The sequence below is a fragment of the Nerophis ophidion genome, linkage group LG28, assembly GCF_033978795.1.
Source record: "Nerophis ophidion isolate RoL-2023_Sa linkage group LG28, RoL_Noph_v1.0, whole genome shotgun sequence".
In the NCBI taxonomy this organism is placed as follows: domain Eukaryota; kingdom Metazoa; phylum Chordata; class Actinopteri; order Syngnathiformes; family Syngnathidae; genus Nerophis; species Nerophis ophidion.
The window spans coordinates 26,535,956-26,562,427 of NC_084638.1; the positions used below are offsets into that span (position 1 = coordinate 26,535,956).

The 26,472-nt window shown below is 41.2% G+C and overlaps 1 protein-coding gene across 1 annotated transcript; it reads left to right on the forward strand.

Annotated features, from left to right (window-relative positions):
• Positions 1-370: 370 nt before the first annotated feature.
• Positions 371-25,065, forward strand: LOC133545062 (dnaJ homolog subfamily B member 6-like). Its single transcript, XM_061890370.1, has 8 exons — positions 371-556; positions 3,022-3,117; positions 4,907-5,016; positions 7,328-7,393; positions 9,149-9,259; positions 9,336-9,479; positions 14,946-15,159; positions 24,635-25,065. Exons 2-8 carry the CDS (start codon positions 3,053-3,055, stop codon positions 24,738-24,740), a joined length of 816 nt encoding a protein of 271 aa, XP_061746354.1. The 5' UTR covers positions 371-556; positions 3,022-3,052; the 3' UTR covers positions 24,741-25,065.
• The last annotated feature ends 1,407 nt before the right edge of the window (positions 25,066-26,472 follow it).

The following is a 26,472-nucleotide window of genomic DNA, read 5'->3' on the forward strand; positions in this document are numbered from 1 at the left end:
ATAATAAAACAAATTATTATTTTGAACAATTTGTTTTGTGGATTAAGGAAGTTTGTCTAAATCCAAATTAATATCCACTGAAGCCCGCATTTGACAGTGAAAACCAAATGCAAATCCTCCACAGAATGTCACAATCACGATATAAAAGGCCGAATTATCAAATAAAAAGTCATTGTCATAAGTAAAAAAATAAGTGGCTGCGGTACCATCTGTTTCCAGCGGCTGCAGTACCATCTATGACCACTGGCTGTAGTACCATCTATGACCGGTGGCTGCAGTACCATCTATGACCACTGGCTGCAGTACCATCCATGACCGGTGGCTGCAGTACCATCTATGACCAGCGGGTGTCAGTGTGAGGCCGGCATGTGTAAATCCTCCTCGCCTAGTTGCCGACGAAGAAGCCTGGCTGCCATGACGCTGCGACTAATCCGACAAGCTGCAGTTTGTTGTGGCGACAAGAAGCCGCTTTTCTGCCTTTAAACCTTTTTTTTTCATACACCGGCAACCTCACTAAATAACTTTTGTCCCACGTCAGACGACAACATCGTTTCAGGTAAACGTGACGTGGCGTCATTGGCGCTAAACTAGCGGGCTGCTAACTGCTGGCTAGCCCGCGAGCTAACCAGCGGATTATTATTACATATATTCATGTATTAATATGTATATTTGTGTACAAGTTGAACATTTTCCCTACAACTAGCAATAATTACGTTCAATTAGTGTTTAGCCGGCAATTAAAACCTGTTTTCTGTCGCACTTTAACACATTATGATGGGACTGGCCGTAATTCGGAGACTGGCGTTTAACCTCATTTCCTGTAGAGCTTTAAACCCTACAAAACCTACAAGAAAAATGCCTACTTGTCCCGGTGTTAGCATTCTGACTCTTGAGCATGCTAACGTTTTATGCTAGCATTTTTTGTTGAGGTTATTCATTTTAAACTAAAAACAACATGGATTTTGATACATGTCGCCATCCTAGAGGTATGCTAACTTCTCCCTGTGTTAGCATTCTGACTCTTGATCATGCTAACATTTTATGTTAGCATTTTTGCTGAGTTTATTCATTTTAACTTAAAAAACAAACCAAACATGGATTTTGATTTATGTCGCCATCCAATAAGTATGGTAACTTGTCCTGGTGTTAGCATTTTGACTCTTGAGCATGCTAATGTTTAATGCTAGCATTTTTGCTGAGTCTATTCATTTTAAGCTAAAAAAAACCATGGATTTTGATACATGTCGCCTTCCAAGAAGTATGCTAACTTGTCCCGGTGTTAGCATTCGGACTTGTGAGCATGCTAACGTTTCATGTTAGCATTTTTTGCTAAGGTCATTAATTTTAAGCTAAAAAATTTTTTTATTTCGATACATGTCGCCATCCAAGAAGTATGCTAACTTGTCCCGGTGTCAGCATTCAGACTCTTGAGCAAGCTATCGTTTTATGCTAGCATTTTATTGTGATTGCTTTTGATACTTGAAGCCATCTTACAAGAATTTTAACCTATCCTACGTTAGCGTGGTAATGTTAGCATGCGAAGGTATTATCTTAGCATTTTAGCAAAAAATTTTAATTTAAACCTAAAGATCACTTTTGATACTTGATACTATCTTAAAAGTATGCTAATTGTTCTTATGCTATTATGTTTACATTAGCATGGGAACATTGTATGTTAGCATTTTTGTTCATTTTATATGTTCAAATCTAAAAGTCATGGCTTTTAGTGCTCCGTATCATCTCAGAAGTATGTTACATTTTTTATGTTATGCTAATGTTAGCATTTCAACATTTTATGCTGTTATTTTTTTTGCTCTTTATTTTAATTAAAACTTTTTTTTTTAAAAATCAGTTTTTAATACCATTTTAAGAGTATGCTAACTATTCCTATGTTATCATGCTAACATTTCATACTAGCGTTTTAGCTCAGTTGGATGAATCAAACCTAAAATCAATGGCTTTTGAGTCTTCTTTCCATCTTGCAAGTATGCTAACTATTCCCATGAAAACAAGCTAACATTAGGATGCTAATGTTTAATGCAAGAATTTTTGCAAATTTTATTTGTCTAAATCTAAAAATATTTAATTTGGATACTCTGCTCCATTTTAGGAATATAGTAACCTCTTTTGTTAGCTTGCTAACGATAGCATACTTAGGTTTTCTGCCAGCATTTATGCTAATGTGATTCATTCTATCTTGTAAGTATGCTATCTGTTCCCATTATAACATGCTAAAGCATGCTAATGTTTTATGATAGCTCTTTTACACAGTTTTGTTTAAACCTAAAAATCATGGCTTTTGATACTTGAAACCGTCGTCGAAGAGTGCTAACTCATCTTAAGTTAGCATGTTAACGTCACCATGCGAATATATTATGCTAGCATATAGTTAATTTTTATTCATTTCAAACCAAAGATCCATCCATCCATCCATTTTCTACCGCTTATTCCCTTTCGGGGTTGCGGGGGGCGCTGGCGCCTATCTCAGCTACAATCGGGTGGAAGGCAGGGTACACCCTGGACATCATGACCTTTTAATACCGGACAACATTTTAGAAATATGATAACTTTTCTTATATGATCATGATTACATTAGCATGCTAACATTAGCATTTAAGTTTTACGTCAACTATTGTGTTCATTTTATTCATTTAAACCTAAAACTCATGGCTTTTAATACTTTGCGTCATATTAGGAGTTTGTTAAAATTTTATGTATCGCTATTGTTGGCATCCTAACATTTTATGCTAGTATTTATTTTATGCAAACCTAGAAGCTGAGATAGGCGCCAGCGCCCCCCGCGACCCCAAAAGGGAATAAGCGGTAGAAAATGGATGGATGGATAGAAATTCATAGATTGTTATACGCTAACTGTTCCTATTTTCGGGCCAACATTAGCATGCTAACATTTCATACTAGCATTTTAGCTCATGTGAATCATCCCAGCCGTAAAATGAAGGGATTTATAGCCTTGTCTGTATTTGCGAGATGTGGAATCTAACCGGCAACCTGTGCTCCTAGGTTGGACAGGCTTGAGAAGGTCCCGTCAGCCATGGTGGACTACTACCAGGTCCTGGGAGTGCGCAGAGACGCGCCTGCAGACGACATCAAGAAAGCGTAAAAATTACATTTCTTTATTATTCTTGAAAAATGACACACACAGAAAATTTAGGTACCTGAGATACTAGGTTTGTCATTATTATGACTTAGTAAGTCACTTTTATGACTTACTAAGTCATTAATATGACTTAGTAAGTTACTAAGTCAAAATAATGACTTAGTAAGTCATAATAATGACTTATTATTGGCTTATTGCAAATGCTTACTTACAGTAAGTCATTAATGCGACTTACTAAGTCATTTTTATGACTTACTAAGTCATTATTTTGACTTAGTAAATTACTAAGTCATATTAATGACTTACTAAGTCACATTAATGAATTACAGTAAGTTAATTAAGCGTTAATAAAACATGAAAAAATATATTTAAAACAATTTTTTTAATGATTTTGGAATTTTTAAATCATCTATTTCAAAATGTTTTAAAAATGTAAATTCATTCAAAAAGTAAAAAAAAAGTAGATAACATATTAAAAATAAATAAAAAAACTATAAGTTAGTTTTTTTAACAATGTAAAAATGTTTTTTTTAAATATTGAAAAATAAAGTTAGAATATATGTATTTAAAGAAATGTAATTTATTTTAAATGTATTTCAAAATGTTGTTTTTTAAAAATTAATGTGACATTGTAAGTAGTAACAATGTAAAAATGTTTTTTTTATGTTAAAAAATAAAGTTAAAATATATGTATTTGAAGAAATGTAATTTATTTTAAATGTATTTCAAAATGTTTTTAAAAAATTTATGTGACTTAGTAAGTCATTATTATGACTTACTAAGTCATTATTTTGACTTGGTAAATTACTAAGTCATTATAATGATGTACTAAGTCATAATAATGACTTACTAAGTCACATTAATGACTTACTGTAAGTTAATTAAGCGTTAATTAAAACAGTATAAAAATATATTTAAAACTATTTTTTAATGATTTTGTAATTTTTAAAACATCTATTTCAAAATGTTTTAAAAATATAAAATCATTCATTCAAAAAGTTACAAAAAATTGATAACATTAAAAATAGATAAATCAAAAACTAGAAATTAGTTTTAAAACGTGTAAAAATGTTTTTTTAAATATTAAACAATAAAGTTAAAATATATGTATTTAAAGAAATTTAGTTTCTTTTAGGTCTATTTCAAAATGTTGTTTTTTAAAATTTAATGTGACTTAGTAAGTCATTATTTTGACTTAGTGAATTACTAAGTCATTTCTTTAAATACATACAGTAAGTCATTAATGTGACTTAGTAAGTTAATTAAGCGTTAATTAAAACATTAAAAAATATATATTTAAAACAATTTTTTAAAATGATTTTGTAATTTTTAAAACATCTATTTCCAAATGTTTTAAAAATGTAAATTCAATCATTCAAGAAGTTAAAACAAAACAGATAACATATTAAAAATAGATAAATCAAAAAACTAGAAATTAGTTTTTAACAATGTAAAAATGTTTTTGTAAGATAATAAAAAATAAAGTTAAAATATATGTATTTAAAGAAAGGTAATTTCTTTGAAATGGATTTCAAAATGTTGTTTTCTAAAAATAATTGTGACTTAGTAAGTCATTATGACTTACTAAGTCATTATTTTGACTTAGTAAATTACTAAGTCATAATAATGACTTACTTGGCATAGTGGAGTTTTAACTTGCACTTACAGATGTAGCAACCGACTGTAGTTACTGACAGTGGTTTTCTGAAGTCTTCCATGTGGTGATATCCTTGACACACCGATGTGGCTTTTGGATGTAGCTCCTTCATCCACATGTGTGTGTTGCAGCTACAGGAAACTGGCCCTCAAGTGGCACCCTGATAAGAACCCAGACAACAAGGAGGAGGCGGAGAAGAAGTTCAAGGAGCTGTCAGAAGCTTATGAAGTTTTGTCTGATGGTTTGTCTTACTACACCTTTACCTGTCCTTCTACTACTACTACTACTACACTTTTACCTGTCCTTCTTCTACTACTACTACTACACCTTTACCTGTCCTTCTTCTACTACTACTACACCTTTACCTGTCCTTCTTCTACTACTACTACACCTTTACCTGTCCTTCTTCTACTATTACTACACCTTTACCTGTCCTTCTTCTACTACTACTACACCTTTACCTGTCCTTCTTCTACTACTACTACACCTTTACCTGTCCTTCTTCTACTACTACTACACCTTTACCTGTCCTTCTTCTACTACTACTACACCTTTACCTGTCCTTCTTCTACTACTACTACTACACCTTTACCTGTCCTTCTTCTACTATTACTACACCTTTACCTGTCCTTCTTCTACTACTACTACACCTTTACCTGTCCTTCTTCTACTACTACTACACCTTTACCTGTCCTTCTTCTACTACTACTACACCTTTACCTGTCCTTCTTCTACTACTACTACACCTTTACCTGTCCTTCTTCTACTATTACTACACCTTTACCTGTCCTTCTTCTACTACTACTACACCTTTACCTGTCCTTCTTCTACTACTACTACACCTTTACCTGTCCTTCTTCTACTACTACTACTACACCTTTACCTGTCCTTCTTCTACTACTACTACACCTTTACCTGTCCTTCTTCTACTACTACTTCACCTTTACCTGTCCTTCTTCTACTACTACTACACCTTTACCTGTCCTTCTTCTACTACTACTACACCTTTACCTGTCCTTCTTCTACTACTACTACACCTTTACCTGTCCTTCTTCTACTACTACTACACCTTTACCTGTCCTTCTTCTACTACTACTACATCTTTACCTGTCCTTCTTCTACTACTACTACTACACCTTTACCTGTCCTTCTTCTACTACTACTACACCTTTATCTGTCCTTCTTCTACTACTACTACACCTTTACCTGTCCTTCTTCTACTACTACTACACCTTTACCTGTCCTTCTTCTACTACTACTACACCTTTACCTGTCCTTCTTCTACTACTACTACACCTTTACCTGTCCTTCTTCTACTACTACTACACCTTTACCTGTCCTTCTTCTACTACTACTACACCTTTACCTGTCCTTCTTCTACTACTACTACACCTTTACCTGTCCTTCTTCTACTACACCTTTACCTGTCCTTCTTCTACTACACCTTTACCCGTCCTTCTTCTACTACACCTTTACCCGTCCTTCTTCTACTACTACTACTACACCTTTACCTGTCCTTCTTCAACTACTACTACACCTTTACCTGTCCTTCTTCAACTACTACTACACCTTTTACCTGTCCTTCTTCAACTACTACTACACCTTTTACCTGTCCTTCTTCTACTACTACTACTACACCTTTTACCTGTCCTTCTTCTACTACTACTACACCTTTACCTGTCCTTCTTCTACTACTACTACACCTTTACCTGTCCTTCTTCTACTACTACTACACCTTTACCTGTCCTTCTTCTACTACTACTACACCTTTACCTGTCCTTCTTCTACTACTACTACACCTTTACCTGTCCTTCTTCTACTACTACTACACCTTTACCTGTCCTTCTTCTACCACTACTACACCTTTACCTGTCCTTCTTCTACCACTACTACACCTTTACCTGTCCTTCTTCTACTACTACTACACCTTTACCTGTCCTTCTTCTACTACTACTACACCTTTACCTGTCCTTCTTCTACTACTACTACACCTTTACCTGTCCTTCTTCTACTACTACAGCTTCACCTGTCCTTCTTCTACTACTACACCTTCACCTGTCCTTCTTCTACTACTACTACACCTTTACCTGTCCTTCTTCTACTACTACTACACCTTTACCTGTCCTTCTTCTACTACTACTACACCTTTACCTGTCCTTCTACTACTACTACACCTTTACCTGTCCTTCTACTACTACTACACCTTTACCTGTCCTTCTACTACTACTACACCTTTACCTGTCCTTCTACTACTACTACACCATTACCTGTCCTTCTATTACTACTACTACACCTTTACCTGTCCTTCTACTACTACTACTACTACACCTTTACCTGTCCTTCTACTACTACTACACCTTTACCTGTCCTTCTACTACTACTACACCTTTACCTGTCCTTCTACTACTACTACACCTTTACCTGTCCTTCTACTACTACTACTACACCTTTACCTATCCTTCTACTACTACTACTACACCTTTACCTGTCCTTCTTCTACTACTACACCTGCTGTTCTTTATTCTTTATTTCACCTCCATCTTTGTGTGCAGCCAACAAGAGGAGCACGTACGATCGCTACGGCAAAGAAGGACTCACGGGAAGCGCCAGAGGTCCAGGTAATTTTCCTGGTACTACACAAAATGTACACTTTTTTTGTTTGAATATGTATTTTTTTAATTGAATTATTTAAAAAAAATATATTACCTATGTATTTTTTTATGATTTTGTAATTTTTAAAACATCTATTTCAAAATATTTAAAAAAATGTAAATTCATTCTTTCAAAAATTTAAAAAAAAAGATATACTAAAAATAGGTAAATAAAAAAAACAAAATAAACCTAGAAATTAGTTTTTAACAATGTAAACATGTTTTTTTATATTAAAAAATAAAGTTAAAATACATGTATTTAAATAAATGTAGTTTCTTTTAGATGTATTTCAAAATGTTGTTTTTTAAAAATGCTAAATAATTATTAAAAAATGTTTTTTTAAATAGAAAACTATAAAATAAAAATATTAAAAATAAATTGATGACAAATTAAACTAACATATGACATTTAAATATTTTTTTAATTAAAAAATATATTTTAAAGTTGTTTTAAAAAATAGTAAAATGATAGTTTTTGATATTAAAAAAGAGAGAAAAGGTTCACAATTAAAAAGATGTGTTTAAATAAACCTGCGACTAGACTAAAAAAGTCACATATATTAGATTAGATTAAAATGAGATAGATAGTACTTTATTTATTCTGTCAGGAGAGTTCCTTCAGGAAAATTCAAATTTTCAGCACAATCCCATTAAAGATCAGACAAACATAACAGGGAGACAGAACAGGATGGCTGACGGGTCTGCTGGCTTCCAGCGCCCCTTACAAAAAAGGTTAGATACAGGTAAACAAGGTGGGGGGGAATGGGAGAAAAAAATAGAAGATTAAAATAAAATAAAAAAATCGGTCTAAGCCTGGGCCCTGGAGAAGGGGTCCAGACTGAGGCCAAGGGGAAAAAAACAACTCATAGCCATAGCACACATCCCACTCATGTGTGTAAGGGGGAAACATCAAACACCAAAGAACATTAAAGACATTAAAGTAACGGAGCCGATGCAACCAGCAACTTCCACATACACACATGAACAGAAACCAAAAGAAACATATACACTATATATCCATATACACATTTTTATATATATATATATATATATATATATATATATATATATATATATATATATATATATATATATATATATATATATATTTTTTTTTTTTTTTTTTTTATTTTATTTTTTTTTTTTTGACCTCCAAGCGAAATCTTGTTCAACAAAAGAGTTCAATTACCAAAGGAAAAGATAAGTAAAATGCTCAAGGGCACACAAGCAAGGAGTAATAATGAAAAAATAAAATTGGACAACTCAAAAATAAAATAAATGATAAGTAAATACAACTTAAATGTACATTATAATTAATTAAAGGTGCAGTTACATTAAACTCTATAATAATAATGATAATAATAATAATAAACCAGTATTGATGTTACTGCATTTTAGCTGATTTTGTTCATTTAGAGTTCTATTACTATGCACCTTTTTGAAAGTATCTTATTTCAAGCTTTATTATTTTTTATTGATTTTGTTTCAAATTTTGTATAATAAAATATGTTTTTTAAATTGACTATCAAAATCAATGAGAAATGTTACTTTGACACGATAGAAGATGTCACTTTAGAGTGAAACCTCAAAGGTCCTGGTTGTCTAGTCTTGAGTTGGACGCTCCGTGGTCCAGGATCTGTGGTTGTGGCCTAGGTGCCACGTTGTGTCTGACCTTTGACCTACGGGTGACTGTTAGTCATGAAGCTGGATGATGTGTTCCAGGAGGACATTACCACAACGGAGACCATTTCCATCAACCCTTCACCTTCAGAAACCCAGAGGACGTGTTCAGGGAGTTCTTTGGAGGCAGTGACCCCTTTGCCAACTTCTTTGGTACGTCTTCTTTGGTGCTGCTGCTGCTTCTCCAAACCAAAACTCTCTGCCAACGTGCCCCTCCTCCTCCTTCCAGGTGCAGATCCTTTCCAAGAACACCCCTTCTTTGGCAGCGGCCGGCGACACCACAGCCGGGGAAATAGAAGCCGAAATGCTGCTCCCTACCCGGGGGGCTTTGTGGGCCTCATGCCCTTTGGGGGCTTCTCACCTTTTGATCCAGGTACCTCAAGACTAGAGTCCTACCTTAGTCGGACTTTGACACCATCGTCCCACTTTAGTCCTACTTTGACACCATAGTCCTACTTTAGTCCTACTTTGACACCAGAGTCCTACTTTAGTCCTACTTTGACACCATAGTCCTACTTTAGTCCTACATTGACACCATAGTCCTACTTTGACACCAGAGTCCTACATTGACACCATTGTCCTACTTTAGTCCTACTTTGACACCATCGTCCCACTTTAGTCCTACATTGACACCATAGTAATTCTTTAGTCCTACATTGACACCAGCGTCCTACTTTAGTCCTACTTTGACACCAGAGTCCCACTTTAGTCCTACATTGACACCATAGTAATACTTTAGTCCTACATTGACACCAGAGTCCTACATTGACACCATTGTCCTACTTTAGTCCTACATTGACACCATAGTAATACTTTAGTCCTACATTGACACCAGAGTCCTACATTGACACCATTGTCCTACTTTAGTCCTACATTGACACCATCGTCCCACTTTAGTCCTACATTGACACCATAGTAATACTTTAGTCCTACATTGACACCAGAGTCCTACATTGACACCATTGTCCTACTTTAGTCCTACATTGACACCATTGTCCTACTTTAGTCCTACATTGACACCATTGTCCTACTTTAGTCCTACATTGACACCATTGTCCTACTTTAGTCCTACATTGACACCATCGTCCTACTTTAGTCCTACTTTGACACCATAGTAATACTTTAGTCCTACTTTGACACCATAGTCCTACTTTAGTCCTACATTGACACCATTGTCCTACTTTAGTCCTACATTGACACCATTGTCCTACTTTAGTCCTACATTGACACCATTGTCCTACTTTAGTCCTACATTGACACCATCGTCCTACTTTAGTCCTACTTTGACACCATAGTAATACTTTAGTCCTACTTTGACACCATAGTCCTACTTTAGTCCTACATTGACACCAGAGTCCTACATTGACACCATTGTCCTACTTTAGTCCTACATTGACACCAGCGTCCTACTTTAGTCCTACTTTGACACCATAGTCCTACTTTAGTCCTACATTGACACCAGCGTCCTACTTTAGTCCTACTTTGACACCATCGTCCCACTTTAGTCCTACATTGACACCATAGTAATACTTTAGTCCTACATTGACACCAGAGTCCTACATTGACACCATTGTCCTACTTTAGTCCTACATTGACACCATCGTCCCACTTTAGTCCTACATTGACACCATAGTAATACTTTAGTCCTACATTGACACCAGAGTCCTACATTGACACCATTGTCCTACTTTAGTCCTACATTGACACCATTGTCCTACTTTAGTCCTACATTGACACCATTGTCCTACTTTAGTCCTACATTGACACCATTGTCCTACTTTAGTCCTACATTGACACCATCGTCCTACTTTAGTCCTACTTTGACACCATAGTAATACTTTAGTCCTACTTTGACACCATAGTCCTACTTTAGTCCTACATTGACACCAGAGTCCTACATTGACACCATTGTCCTACTTTAGTCCTACATTGACACCAGCGTCCTACTTTAGTCCTACTTTGACACCATAGTCCTACTTTAGTCCTACATTGACACCATAGTCCTACTTTAGTCCTACATTGACACCATTGTCCTACTTTAGTCCTACATTGACACCAGCGTCCTACTTTAGTCCTACTTTGACACCATAGTCCTACTTTAGTCCTACATTGACACCATAGTCCTACTTTAGTCCTACTTTGACACCAGAGTCCTACTTTAGTCCTACATTGACACCATAGTAATACTTTAGTCCTACTTTGACACCAGAGTCCTACTTTAGTCCTACATTGACACCATAGTAATACTTTAGTCCTACATTGACACCAGAGTCCTATATTGACACCAGAGTCCTACTTTAGTCCTACTTTGACACCAGAGTCCTACTTTAGTCCTACATTGACACCATAGTCCTACTTTAGTCCTACATTGACACCATAGTCCTACTTTAGTCCTACTTTGACACCATAGTCCTACTTTAGTCCTACTTTGACACCATAGTCCTACTTTAGTCCTACATTGACACCATAGTCCTACTTTAGTCCTACATTGACACCAGGGTCCTACTTTAGTCCTACATTGACACCATAGTCCTACTTTAGTCCTACTTTGACACCATAGTCCTACTTTAGTCCTACTTTGACACCATAGTCCTACTTTAGTCCTACATTGACACCAGGGTCCTACTTTAGTCCTACATTGACACCATAGTCCTACTATAGTCCTACTTTGACACCATAGTCCTACTTTAGTCCTACTTTGACACCATAGTCCTACTTTAGTCCTACATTGACACCATAGTCCTACTTTAGTCCTACATTGACACCATAGTCCTACTTTAGTCCTACTTTGACACCAGAGTCCTACTTTAGTCCTACATTGACACCAGAGTCCTACATTGACACCATTGTCCTACTTTAGTCCTACATTGACACCATTGTCCTACTTTAGTCCTACATTGACACCAGCGTCCTACTTTAGTCCTACATTGACACCATAGTCCTACTTTAGTCCTACATTGACACCATTGCCCTACTTTAGTCCTACATTGACACCAGCATCCTACTTTAGTCCTACTTTGACACCATAGTCCTACTTTAGTCCTACATTGACACCATAGTCCTACTTTAGTCCTACATTGACACCATAGTCCTACTTTAGTCCTACATTGACACCATAGTCCTACTTTAGTCCTACTTTGACACCAGAGTCCTACTTTAGTCCTACATTGACACCATAGTAATACTTTAGTCCTACTTTGACACCAGAGTCCTACTTTAGTCCTACATTGACACCATAGTAATGCTTTTGTCCTACATTGACACCAGAGTCCTATATTGACACCAGAGTCCTACTTTAGTCCTACTTTGACACCAGAGTCCTACTTTAGTCCTACTTTGACACCAGAGTCCTACTTTAGTCCTACTTTGACACCAGAGTCCTACTTTAGTCCTACTTTGACACCAGAGTCCTACTTTAGTCCTACTTTGACACCTGAGTCCTACTTTAGTCCTACTTTGACACCAGAGTCCTACTTTAGTCCTACTTTGACACCAGAGTCCTACTTTAGTCCTACATTGACACCATAGTCCTACTTTAGTCCTACATTGACACCATAGTCCTACTTTAGTCCTACATTGACACCATAGTCCTACTTTAGTCCTACATTGACACCATAGTCCTACTTTAGTCCTACATTGACACCAGAGTCCTACTTTAGTCCTACTTTGACACCAGAGTCCTACTTTAGTCCTACATTGACACCATAGTCCCACTTGAGTCCTACATTGACACCATAGTAATACTTTAGTCCTACATTGACACCAGAGTCCTACATTGACACCATTGTCCTACTTTAGTCCTACATTGACACCATTGTCCTACTTTAGTCCTACATTGACACCATTGTCCTACTTTAGTCCTACATTGACACCATTGTCCTACTTTAGTCCTACATTGACACCATCGTCCTACTTTAGTCCTACTTTGACACCATAGTAATACTTTAGTCCTACTTTGACACCATAGTCCTACTTTAGTCCTACATTGACACCATAGTCCTACTTTAGTCCTACATTGACACCAGAGTCCTACTTTAGTCCTACTTTGACACCATAGTAATACTTTAGTCCTACTTTGACACCATAGTCCTACTTTAGTCCTACATTGACACCATAGTCCTACTTTAGTCCTACATTGACACCATTGTCCTACTTTAGTCCTACATTGACACCATCGTCCTACTTTAGTCCTACTTTGACACCATAGTAATACTTTAGTCCTACCTTGACACCATAGTCCTACTTTAGTCCTACATTGACACCAGAGTCCTACATTGACACCATTGTCCTACTTTAGTCCTACATTGACACCAGCGTCCTACTTTAGTCCTACTTTGACACCATAGTCCTACTTTAGTCCTACATTGACACCATAGTCCTACTTTAGTCCTACATTGACACCATTGTCCTACTTTAGTCCTACATTGACACCAGCGTCCTACTTTAGTCCTACTTTGACACCATAGTCCTACTTTAGTCCTACATTGACACCATAGTCCTACTTTAGTCCTACTTTGACACCAGAGTCCTACTTTAGTCCTACATTGACACCATAGTCCTACTTTAGTCCTACTTTGACACCATAGTCCTACTTTAGTCCTACTTTGACACCATAGTCCTACTTTAGTCCTACTTTGACACCATAGTCCTACTTTAGTCCTACTTTGACACCATAGTCCTACTTTAGTCCTACATTGACACCATAGTCCTACTTTAGTCCTACATTGATACCAGAGTCCTACTTTAGTCCTACTTTGACACCATTGTCCTACTTTAGTCCTACTTTGACACCATAGTCCTACTTTAGTCCTACTTTGACACCAGGGTCCTACTTTAGTCCTACATTGACACCAGGGTCCTACTTTAGTCCTACATTGACACCATAGTCCTACTTTAGTCCTACTTTGACACCATAGTCCTACTTTAGTCCTACTTTGACACCATAGTCCTACTTTAGTCCTACATTGACACCATAGACCTACTTTAGTCCTACATTGATACCAGAGTCCTACTTTAGTCCTACTTTGACACTATAGTCCTACTTTAGTCCTACTTTGACACCATAGTCCTACTTTAGTCCTACATTGACACCAGAGTCCTACTTTAGTCCTACTTTGACACCAGGGTCCTACTTTAGTCCTACTTCGACACCAGGGTCCTACTTTAGTCCTACATTGACACCATAGTCCTACTTTAGTCCTACATTGACACCATAGTCCTACTTTAGTCCTACATTGACACCATAGTCTTACCTTAGTCCTACTTTGACACCATAGTCCTACTTTAGTCCTACTTTGACACCATAGTCCTACCTTAGGTCTACATTGACACCATAGTCCTACTTTAGTCTTACTTTGACACCATAGTCCTACTTTAGTCCTACATTGACACCATAGTCCTACTTTAGTCCTACATTGACACCATAGTCCTACTTTAGTCCTACATTGATACCAGAGTCCTACTTTAGTCCTACTTTTGACACCATAGACCTACTTTAGTCCTACTTTAGTTCTTCTTTGACACCATAGTCCTACTTTAGTCCTACATTGACACCATAGTCCTACTTTAGTCCTACTTTGACACCATAGTCCTACTTTAGTCCTACATTGACACCATAGTCCTACTTTAGTCCTACATTGACACCATAGTCCTACTTTAGTCCTACTTTGACACCATAGACTTACCTTAGTCCTACTTTGACACCATAGTCCTACATTGACACCATAGTCCTACCTTAGGTCTACATTGACACCATAGTCCTACTTTAGTCCTACTTTGACACCATAGTCCTACCTTAGTTCTACATTGACACCAGGTTATTCTGCTGTGTGTTTTTCAGGTTTCGGTTCCTTTGGTTCCATGAGTTCCATGGGTCACATGGGTCACATGGGTCACATGGGTCCCATGGCCACCATGGGGGGTCCAGGAGGGGGGGGCTTGACCTTCTCCAGCAGCTCCTTTGGGGGAGGAGGAGGAGGAGGGGGGATGGGCAACTTCCGCTCCGTGTCCACGTCCACCAAGATCATCCACGGCAGGAAGATCACCACCAAGAGGTCAGCTCACACTATCTTATTATTATTATTATTATTATATATACTTCATTATATCACATATTGTTATACTGTATAACAAGAATGAACTTCATACAATCCTATATTTGATATTATGTCAGTACTGACTGCCAGCTTCTTTGCTATGGTTGTCACCCGGTCACTACAACATGTCCACTTCCTGGATATACTGTCATTACTCTAAGTCACAACCAAGCTTCCATGGCCTTAAGTTGTTCTGAAAAAATAACTTGGTCAACTTGATAGTCCCAGCTACAACCCTCAGCTGTGTTGTTAGCATTATGTCTTCATATTGTGGGGTTTTAACATTGTGTGTTGTTAGCATTACTTGTCAACATTGTGTGTTGTTAGCATTACTTGTCAACATTGTGTGTTGTTAGCATTACTTGTCAACATTGTGTGTTGTTAGCATTACTTGTCAACATTGTGTGTTGTTAGCATTACTTGTCAACATTGTGTGTTGTTAGCATTACTTGTCAACATTGTGTGTTGTTAGCATTACTTGTCAACATTGTGTGTTGTTAGCATTACTTGTCAACATTGTGTCTTAACATTGTGTGTTGTTAGCATTACTTGTCAACATTGTGTTTTAACATTGTGTTGTTAGCATTACTTGTCAACATTGTGTGTTGTTAGCATTACTTGTCAACATTGTGTATTGTTAGCATTACTTGTCAACATTGTGTCTTAACATTGTGTGTTGTTAGCATTACTTGTCAACATTGTGTGTTGTTAGCATTACTTGTCAACATTGTTTGTTGTTAGCATTACTTGTCAACATTGTGTGTTGTTAGCATTACTTGTCAACATTGTGTCTTAACATTGTGTGTTGTTAGCATTACTTGTCAACATTGTGTGTTGTTAGCATTACTTGTCAACATTGTGTGTTGTTAGCATTTCTTGTCAACATTGTGTCTTAACATTGTGTGTTGTTAGCATTACTTGTCAACATTGTGTGTTGTTAGCATTACTTGTCAACATTGTGTGTTGGTAGCATTACTTGTCAACATTGTGTGTTGTTAGCATTACTTGTCAACATTGTGTCTTAACATTGTGTGTTAGCATAACTTGTCAACATTGTGTGTTGTTAGCATTATTTGTCAACATTGTGTCTTAACATTGTGTGTTAGCATAACTTGTTAACATTGTATCTTGTTAGACTTGAGTGTTGTTAGCATTACTTATTTTCGTTAAAAAAAAAGAAGCATAGGCATTCCATTCAAAAAAAATGGACATTTTCTATTTTTTTTATTTGAAAAGGAATAATTTACGTATTTTGTAATTAAAAATAATCATTTAAAAAAATGAATGTTGTTAATTAAATGAATAATAATATATTTTTTAGATTAAAAAAGAGAAGCATGGACATTTTATATATATTTTTTAAAGAGGCATCAACATTTTTTATTAAAAAAATAATAGAAAAATAAAAATTGACTTTTTTTTTTTTAACCATAGACAATATTTTATTTAAAAAAACAAAACATGTACAATGTTATTTTTATGTATAAAAATTTATAATTATATTTTTATTTGAAAAACAAAAGCAAGGAGTTCTTGTTATCTAATTTAAAGAAGCATGGATATTTTTTGTAATAAAAACTTCATTAAAACGGAGGTATTTCATAATAATAAAAACAAGAACATTTTATTAAAAAAAATCACTCCTCTCTGAGCTGCTACCTTACCGTGGTAGAGGAGTTTGCGTGTCCCAATGATCCTAGGAGCTGTGTTGTCTGGGGGCTTTCATGTCCCCTGGTAGGGTCTCCCAAGACAAACAGGTCTTAGGTGAGTGATTAGACAAAGAGCAGCTCAAAGACTTCTATGGAATTACAACAAAATGGACTCCGCTTTCCCTTGCCTGGACGCGGGTCACCGGGGCCCCGCTCTGGAGCCAGGCCCGGAGTTGGGGAACGATGGCGAGCGCCTGGTGGCCGGGCCTGTCCCCATGGGGCCCGGCCGGGCACAGCCCGAAGAGGCAACGTTGGTCATCCCTCCAATGGGCTCACCACTCATAGGAGGGGCCATAGAGGTCGGGTGCATTGTGAGCTGGGCGGCAGCCGAAGGCAGGGCACTTGGCGGTCCGATCCTCGGCTACAGAAGCTAGCTCTTGGGACCTCACTGGGGGGGTGGGAGCCTGAGCTGGTACGCGACGTGGAGAAGTTCCGGCTGGATATAGTCGGACTCACCTCGACACACAGCAAGGGCTCTGGAACCAGTTCTCTCGAGAGGGACTGGACTCTCTTCCGCTCTGGCGTCGCCGGCAGTGAGAGGCGACGGGCTGGAGTGGCAATTCTCGTTTCCCCCCGGCTCAAAGCCTGCACGTTGGAGTTCAACCCGGTGGACGAGAGGGTATCTTCCCCCCGCCTTCGGGTGGGGGGGACGGGTCCTGACTGCTATTTGTGCTTATGCACCAAACAGCAGTTCAGAGTACCCACCCTTTTTGGGTACACTCAAGGGAGAACTGGAAAGTGCTCCCCCGGGTGATTCCCTTGTCCTACTGGGAGACTTCAACGCTCATGTTTGCAACGACAGTGAAACCTGGAGAGGCGTGATTGGGAAGAATGGCCGCCCGGATCTAAACCCGAGTGAAGTTTTGTTATTGGACTTTTGTGCTCGTCACGGATTGTCCATAACAAACACCATGTTCAAACATAAGGGTGTCCATATGTGCACTTGGCACCAGGACACCCTAGGCTGCAGTTCCATGATTGACTTTGTAGTTGTTTCATTGGATTTGCGGCCTCATATTTTGGACACTCTGGTGAAGAGAGGGGCGGAGCTTTCTACCGATCACCACCTGGTGGTGTTTTGGCTGCGATGGTGGGGGAGGATGCCGGACAGACCCGGCAGGCCCAAGCGCATTGTGAGGGTCTGCTGGCAACGTCTGGCAGAGTCTCCTGTCAGAGAGAGTTTCAATTCCCACCTCAGGAAGAACTTTGAACATTTCACGAGGGAGGACCATGTTCCGAAACTCTGTTATCGAGGCGGGTGATTGGAGCTGTGGCCGCAAGGTTGTTAGTGCCTGTCGTGGCGGTAATCCCAGAACCCGCTGGTGGACACCAGCAGTGAGGGATGCCGTCAAGCTGAAGAAGCAGTCCTATCGGGTTCTTTTGGCTCATTAGACTCTGGACCACTATCCGCCGCCTCAGGAAGGGGAAGCAGTGCACTATCAACACCGTGTATGGTGCGGATGGTGTTCTGCTGACCTCAACTGCGGATGTTGTGGATCGGTGGAGGGAATACTTCAAAGACCTCCTCAACCCCACCAACACGTCTTCCTTTGAGGAAGCGGTGCCTGGGGAATCTGTGGTGGGCTCTCCTATTTCTGGGGCTGAGGTAGTTAAAAAGCTCCTCGGTGGCAAGGCCCCGGGGGTAGATGAGATCCGCCCGGAGTTCCTTAAGGCTCTGGATGCTGTGGGGCTGTCTTGGTTGACAAGACTCTGCAGCATCGCGTGGATATCTGGGGCGGTACCTTTGGATTGGCAGACTGGGATGCTGGTCCCTCTCTTTAAGAAGGGGGACCGGAGGGTGTGTTCAAACTATCGTGTGATCACACTCCTCAGCCTTCCTGGTAAGGTTTATTCAGGTGTACTGGAGAGGAGGCTACGTCAGATAGTCGAACCTCGGATTCAGGAGGAACAGTGTGGTTTTGGTCCTGGACGTGGAACTGTGGACCAGCTCTATACTCTGGGCAGGGTTCTTGAGGGTGCATAGGAGTTTGCCCTACCAGTCTACATGTGCTTTGTGGACTTGAAGAAGGCATTCGACCGTGTCCCTCGGGAAGTCCTGTGGGGAGTGTTCAGAGAGTATGGGGTACCGGACTGTCTTATTGTGGCGGTCCGCTCCCTGTATGATCAGTGTCAGAGCTTGGTCCGCATTGCCGGCAGTAAGTCGAACACATTTCCAGTGAGGGTTGGACTCTGCCAAGGCTGTCCTTTGTCACCGATTCTGATCATAACTTTTATGGACAGAATTTCTAGACGCAGTCAAGGCGTTGAGGGGTTCCGGTTTGGTGGCCGCGAGATTAGGTCTCTGCTTTTTGCAGATGATGTGGTCCTGATGGCTTCATCTGGCCGGGATCTTCAGCTCTCACTGGATCGGTTGCATTTGAGTGTGAAGCGACCGGAATGAGAATCGGGACCTCAAAGTCCGAGTCCATGGTTCTCGCCCGGAAAAGGGTGGAGTGCCATCTCCGGGTTGGGGAGGAGACCCTGCCCCAAGTGGAGGAGTTCAAGTACCTAGGAGTCTTGTTCACGAGTGAGGGAAGAGTGGATCGTGAGATCGACAGGCGGATCGGTGCGGCGTCTTCAATAATGCGGACGTTGTACCGATCCGTTGTGGTGAAGAAGGAGCTGAGCCGGAAGGCAAAGCTCTCAATTTACCGGTCAATCTACGTTCCCATCCTCACCTATGGTCATGAGCTTTGTGTCATGACTGAAAGGATAAGATCACGGGTACAAGCGGCCCAAATGAGTTTCCTCCACCGGGGGGCGGGTCTCTCCTTTAGAGATAGGGTGAGAAGCTCTGCCATCCGGGAGGAACTCAAAGTAAAGCCGCTGCTCCTCCACATGGAGAGGAGCCAGATGAGGTGGTTCGGGCATCTGGTCAGGATGCCACCCGAACGCCTCCTTAGGGAGGTGTTTAGGGCACGTCCAACCGGTAGGAGGCCACGGGGAAGACCCAGGACACGTTGGGAAGACTATGTCTCCCGGCTGGCCTGGGAACGCCTCGGGATCCCCCGGGAAGAGCTAGATGAAGTGGCTGGGGAGAGGGAAGTCTGGGCTTCCCTGCTTAGGCTGCTGCCCCCGCGACCCGACCTCGGATAAGCGGAAGATGTTGGATGGATGGATGGAATATCTAAATTATTAATTTTCTAAATAAAATAAATATTTAACGTCTAATTCTTCTTTTTTTAATGAAAATAACAATAAATTGTACATGATTTTTTAAATAAAATGTTCTTGTTTTTTATTAATATAAAAAGTCACCGTTTTAATGAGGTTTTTATTACAAAAAATATCCATGCTTTTTTAAAATTAGAAAATAAAGCTCCTGCCTTTTTATTTCAAATAAAAATATAATGGTAAATTTTTATACTTAAAAATATAATTGTACATGTTTAAATAAAATGTCCATGTTTAGTTTCTATTATTTTTTTTATAAAAAATGTTGATGCCTCTTTAAATTAAAAGAAATTATAAAACGTCCATGCTTCTCTTTTAATCTAAAAAAACAAAATGTCCATGCTTTTTATTTAATCACATTTATTTGTACTTGTTATTTTTGGTTATAAAATATGTAAAATATACATTTTCAAAATAAAATAAATATTAAACGTCTAATTTTTCTTTTTTTTAAATGAAAATAAAAATAAATTGTACATCCATCCATCATCTTCCACTTATCCGAGGTCGGGTCGCGGGGGCAGCAGCCTAAGCAGGGAAGCCCAGACTTCCCTCTCCCCAGCCACTTGGTCTAGCTCTTCCCGGGGGGTCCTGAGGCCTTCCCAGGCCAGCCGGGAGACATAGTCTTCCTTACGTGTCCTGGGTCTTCCCCGTGGCCTCCTACCAGTCAGACGTACCCTAAACACCTCCCTAGGGAGAGCCACCTCATAAAAATAACAAGTACAAATAAATTTAATTGATTAAATTAAAAGCATGGACTTTTTTTTTTTTTGATTAAAAAAGAAGCATTGACGTTTTTCATTTGTTTCTTTTAAAAGAATAATGGAGATTTAATTTAAAAAGAAAGTACAACATTTAAAATAATATAAGTAAAAGAAGGAGGGAAGTGTGAGGAACATCTAAAGGTGAAGTGTGATCTAAGAAACATGTGACTCAGGTGTGAGGAAGATCCAGGGAACAAGTGACTCAGGTGTGAGGAAGATCCAGGGAACATGTGACTCAGGTGTGAGGAAGATCCAGGGAACATGTGACTCAGGTGTGAGGAAGATCCAGGGAACATGTGACTCAGGTGTGAGGAAGATCCAGGGAACAAGTTACTCAGGGGTGAGGAAGATCCAGGGAACATGTGACTCAGGTGTGAGGAAGATCCAGGGAACATGTGACTCAGGTGTGAGGAAGATCCAGGGAACATGTGACTCAGGTGTGAGGAAGATCCAGGGAACAAGTGACTCAGGTGTGAGGAAGATCTAAGAAACATGTGACTCAGGTGTGAGGAAGATCCAGGGAACATGTGACTCAGGTGTGAGGAAGATCTAAGAAACATGTGACTCAGGTGTGAGGAAGATCCAGGGAACATGTGACTCAGGTGTGAGGAAGATCCAGGGAACATGTGACTCAGGTGTGAGGAAGATCCAGGGAACAAGTTACTCAGGGGTGAGGAAGATCCAGGGAACATGTGACTCAGGTGTGAGGAAGATCCAGGGAACATGTGACTCAGGTGTGAGGAAGATCCAGGGAACATGTGACTCAGGTGTGAGGAAGATCCAGGGAACATGTGACTCAGGTGTGAGGAAGATCCAGGGAACAAGTTACTCAGGGGTGAGGAAGATCCAGGGAACATGTGACTCAGGTGTGAGGAAGATCCAGGGAACATGTGACTCAGGTGTGAGGAAGATCCAGGGAACATGTGACTCAGGTGTGAGGAAGATCCAGGGAACAAGTGACTCAGGTGTGAGGAAGATCTAAGAAACATGTGACTCAGGTGTGAGGAAGATCCAGGGAACATGTGACTCAGGTGTGAGGAAGATCTAAGAAACATGTGACTCAGGTGTGAGGAAGATCCAGGGAACATGTGACTCAGGTGTGAGGAAGATCCAGGGAACGTGTGACTCAGGTGTGAGGAAGATCCAGGGAACAAGTTACTCAGGGGTGAGGAAGATCCAGGGAACATGTGACTCAGGTGTGAGGAAGATCCAGGGAACATGTGACTCAGGTGTGAGGAAGATCCAGGGAACATGTGACTCAGGTGTGAGGAAGATCTAAGAAACATGTGACTCAGGTGTGAGGAAGATCCAAAGAACATGTGACTCAGGTGTGAGGAAGATCTAGGAAACATGTGACTCAGGTGTGAGGAAGATATAAGAAACATGTGACTCAGGTGTGAGGAAGATCTAAGGAACATGTGACTCAGGTGTGAGGAAGGTCCAAGGAACATGTTACTCAGGTGTGAGGAAGATCCAGGGAACATGTGACTCAGGTGTGAGGAAGATCCAGGGAACATGTGACTCAGGTTTGAGGAAGATCCCGGGAATATGTGACTCAGGTGTGAGGAAGATCTAAGGAACATGTGACTCAGGTGTGAGGAAGGTCCAAGGAACATGTGACTCAGGTGTGAGGAAGATCTAGGGAACATGTGACTCAGGTGTGAGTAAGATCCAGGAAACATGTGACTCAGGTGTGAGGAAGATCCAGGGAACCTGTGACTCAGGTGTGAGGAAGATCCCGGGAACATGTGACTCAGGTGTGAGGAAGATCCAAGAAACATGTGACTCAGGTGTGAGGAAGATCTAAGAAACATGTGACTCAGGTGTGAGGAAGATCTAAGGAACATGTGACTCAGGTGTGAGGAAGATTCAGGGAACATTGACTCAGGTGTGAGGAAGATCTAAAGAACATGTGACTCAGGTGTGAGGAAGATCCAAGGAACATGTGACTCAGGTGTGAGGAAGATCTAAGGAACAAGTGACTCAGGTGTGAGGAAGGTCCAAGGAACACGTGACTCAGGTGTGAGGAAGATCCAGGGAACATGTGACTCAGGTGTGAGGAAGATCTAAGGAACATGTGACTCAGGTGTGAGTAAGATCCAGGGAACATGTGACTCAGGTGTGAGTAAGATCCAGGGAACAAGTGACACAGGTGTGAGGAAGATCTAAGAAACATGTGACACAGGTGTGAGGAAGATCCAGGGAACATGTGACTCAGGTGTGAGGAAGATCTAAGGAACTTGTGACTTAGGTGTGAGGAAGATCCAGGGAACATGTTACTCAGGTGTGAGGAAGATATAAGGAACATGTGACTCAGGTGTGAGGAAGATCCAGGGAACATGTGACTCAGGTGTGAGGAAGATATAAGGAACATGTGACTCAGGTGTGAGGAAGATCCAGGGAACATGTGACTCAGGTGTGAGGAAGATCCAAGGAACATGTGACTCAGGTGTGAGGAAGATCTAAGGAACAAGTGACTCAGGTGTGAGGAAGGTCCAAGGAACACGTGACTCAGGTGTGAGGAAGATCCAGGGAACATGTGACTCAGGTGTGAGGAAGATCTAAGGAACATGTGACTCAGGTGTGAGTAAGATCCAGGGAACATGTGACTCAGGTGTGAGTAAGATCCAGGGAACAAGTGACACAGGTGTGAGGAAGATCTAAGAAACATGTGACACAGGTGTGAGGAAGGTCCAAGGAACACGTGACTCAGGTGTGAGGAAGATCCAGGGAACATGTGACTCAGGTGTGAGGAAGATCTAAGGAACATGTGACTCAGGTGTGAGTAAGATCCAGGGAACATGTGACTCAGGTGTGAGGAAGATCCAGGGAACATGTGACTCAGGTGTGAGGAAGATCTAAGGAACTTGTGACTTAGGTGTGAGGAAGATCCAGGGAACATGTGACACAGGTGTGAGGAAGATCTAAGAAACATGTGACACAGGTGTGAGGAAGATCCAGGGAACATGTGACTCAGGTGTGAGGAAGATCTAAGGAACTTGTGACTTAGGTGTGAGGAAGATCCAGGGAACATGTTACTCAGGTGTGAGGAAGATATAAGGAACATGTGACTCAGGTGTGAGGAAGATCCAGGGAACATGTGACTCAGGTGTGAGGAAGATATAAGGAACATGTGACTCAGGTGTGAGGAAGATATAAGGAACATGTGACTCAGGTGTGAGGAAGGTCCAAGGAACATGTGACTCAGGTGTGAGGAAGATCTAAGGAACAAGTGACTCAGGTGTGAGGAAGATATAAGGAACATGTGACTCAGGTGTGAGGAAGGTCCAAGGAACATGTGACTCAGGTGTGAGGAAGATCTAAGGAACAAGTGACTCAGGTGTGAGGAAGGTCCAAGGAACATGTGACTCAGGTGTGAGGAAGGTCCAAGGAACATGTGACTCAGGTGTGAGGAAGGTCCAAGGAACATGTGACTCAGGTGTGAGGAAGATCTAAGAAACATGTGACTCAGGTGTGAGGAAGATCCAGGGAACATGTGACTCAGGTGTGAGGAAGATCCCGGGAACATGTGACTCAGGTGTGAGGAAGAGCCAGGGAACAAGTGACTCAGGTGTGAGGAAGATCCAGGGAACATGTGACTCAGGTGTGAGGAAGATCCAGGGAACATGTGACTCAGGTGTGAGGAAGATCTAAGGAACATGTGACTCAGGTGTGAGGAAGATCTAAGGAACATGTGACTCAGGTGTGAGGAAGATCCAGGGAACATGTGACTCAGGTGTGAGGAAGATCCAAGGAACATGTGACTCAGGTGCTTGTCCTCCACAGAGTGGTGGAGAACGGCCAGGAGCGGGTGGAAGTCGAAGAAGACGGACAGTTACGCTCGATCACCGTCAACGGCAAGGAGCAGCTGCTGCGGCTGGAACACAAGTGAAAGTGAAAGTGAAAGTGAAAGCTCGGTACAAACCTACTTGATGATGTTGTTGTGTAAATATTTTGTCTCTCTGGGAGCCCCCTGGAGTATGAATAGGTCATGACATTCCACCCGCTGTAAATAGGACCCTTCATCTTCTTAATACTTTCTTGCTTTTTATGCATGTCTGTGGGTGTCCAGTCTTAACGTTGCCACGGTAACCAGAGCCCCGCCTGGACGTGATGCTAAATGTCGAAATGTGTAAATATTCCTTTTATTCTCCACAACATTCAGAAGTTGGACCAAAACCATGAGAAGTAATCAATAAATTCATTGATGGGTGTGATTATTTTGTATGTGTCAAGTCATTAAATAGTTTACACTAAAACTAATCTTCTTTCCTTTCTTCAAGCATTTTCTAATTGTCCAGGCAGCTGATTAGAGCTCTGGTGGTAAGGTGGTGGTCTTCCTAGAACCCTTTGGTGGACACCGGCGGGGTGGGATGCCGTCAAGCCGGAGAAAGAGTCCTATCGGGTTCGTTTGGCTCGTAGGACTCCGGAGGCAGTGGACAGGTACTGACCGGCCAAGCTTCTTTTGGCTCGTAGGACTCCGGAGGCAGTGGACAGGTACTGACCGGCCAAGCTTCTTTTGGCTCGTAGGACTCCGGAGGCATGGGACAGGTACTGACCGGCCAAGCTTCTTTTGGCTCGTAGGACTCCGGAGGCAGTGGACAGGTACCCACAGGCCAAGTTTCTTTTGGCTCGTAGGACTCCGGAGGCAGTGGACAGGTACCAACCGGCCAAGCTTACTTTGGCTCGTAGGACTCCGGAGGCAGTGGACAGGTACCGACCGGCCAAGCTTCTTTTGGCTCGTAGGACTCCGGAGGCAGTGGACAGGTACTGACCGGCCAAGCTTCTTTTGGCTCGTAGGACTCCGGAGGCAGTGGACAGGTACCCACAGGCCAAGTTTCTTTTGGCTCGTAGGACTCCGGAGGCAGTGGACAGGTATCAACCGGCCAAGCTTACTTTGGCTCGTAAGACTCCGGAGGCAGTAGACAGGTACCCACAGGCCAAGCTTCTTTTGGCTCGTAGGACTCCGAAGGCAGTGAACAGGTACCGACCGGCCAAGCTTCTTTTGGCTGGTAGGACTCCGGAGGCAGTGGACAGGTACCGACCGGCCAAGCTTCTTTTGGCTTTTAGGACTCCAAAGGCAGTGGACAGGTACCGACAGGCCAAGCTTCTTTTGGCTCGTAGGACTCCGGAGGCAGTGGACAGGTACCGACCGGCCAAGCTTCTTTTGGCTCGTAGGACTCCGGAGGCAGTGGACAGGTACCGACCGGCCAAGCTTCTTTTGGCTCGTAGGACTCCAAAGGCAGTGGACAGGTACCGACCGGCCAAGCTTCCTTTGGCTCGTAGGACTCCGGAGGCAGTGGACAGGTACCGACCGGCCAAGCTTCTTTTGGCTCGTAGGACTCCGGAGGCAGTGGACAGGTACCGACCGGCCAAGCTTCTTTTGGCTCGTAGGACTCCGGAGGCAGTGGACAGGTACCGACCGGCCAAGCTTCTTTTGGCTCGTAGGACTCCGGAGGCAGTGGACAGGTACCGACAGGCCAAGCTTCTTTTGGCTCGTAGGACTCCGGAGGCAGTGGACAGGTACCGACCGGCCAAGCTTCTTTTGGCTCGTAGGACTCCAGAGGCAGTGGACAGGTACCGACCGGCCAAGCTTCTTTTGGCTCGTAGGAATCCGGAGGCAG

What these genes read in the sequence shown, in the direction of transcription:
- LOC133545062 (XM_061890370.1), top strand. Translation starts at nt 3,053, where the DNA reads ATGGTGGACTACTACCAGGTCCTGGGAGTGCGCAGAGACGCGCCTGCA. An exon ending in TTATGAAGTTTTGTCTGATG is followed by an intron (nt 5,017 to 7,327) that starts GTTTGTCTTACT and finishes CTTTGTGTGCAG; the next exon opens with CCAACAAGAGGAGCACGTAC. An exon ending in CTTCTCACCTTTTGATCCAG is followed by an intron (nt 9,480 to 14,945) that starts GTACCTCAAGAC and finishes TGTGTTTTTCAG; the next exon opens with GTTTCGGTTCCTTTGGTTCC.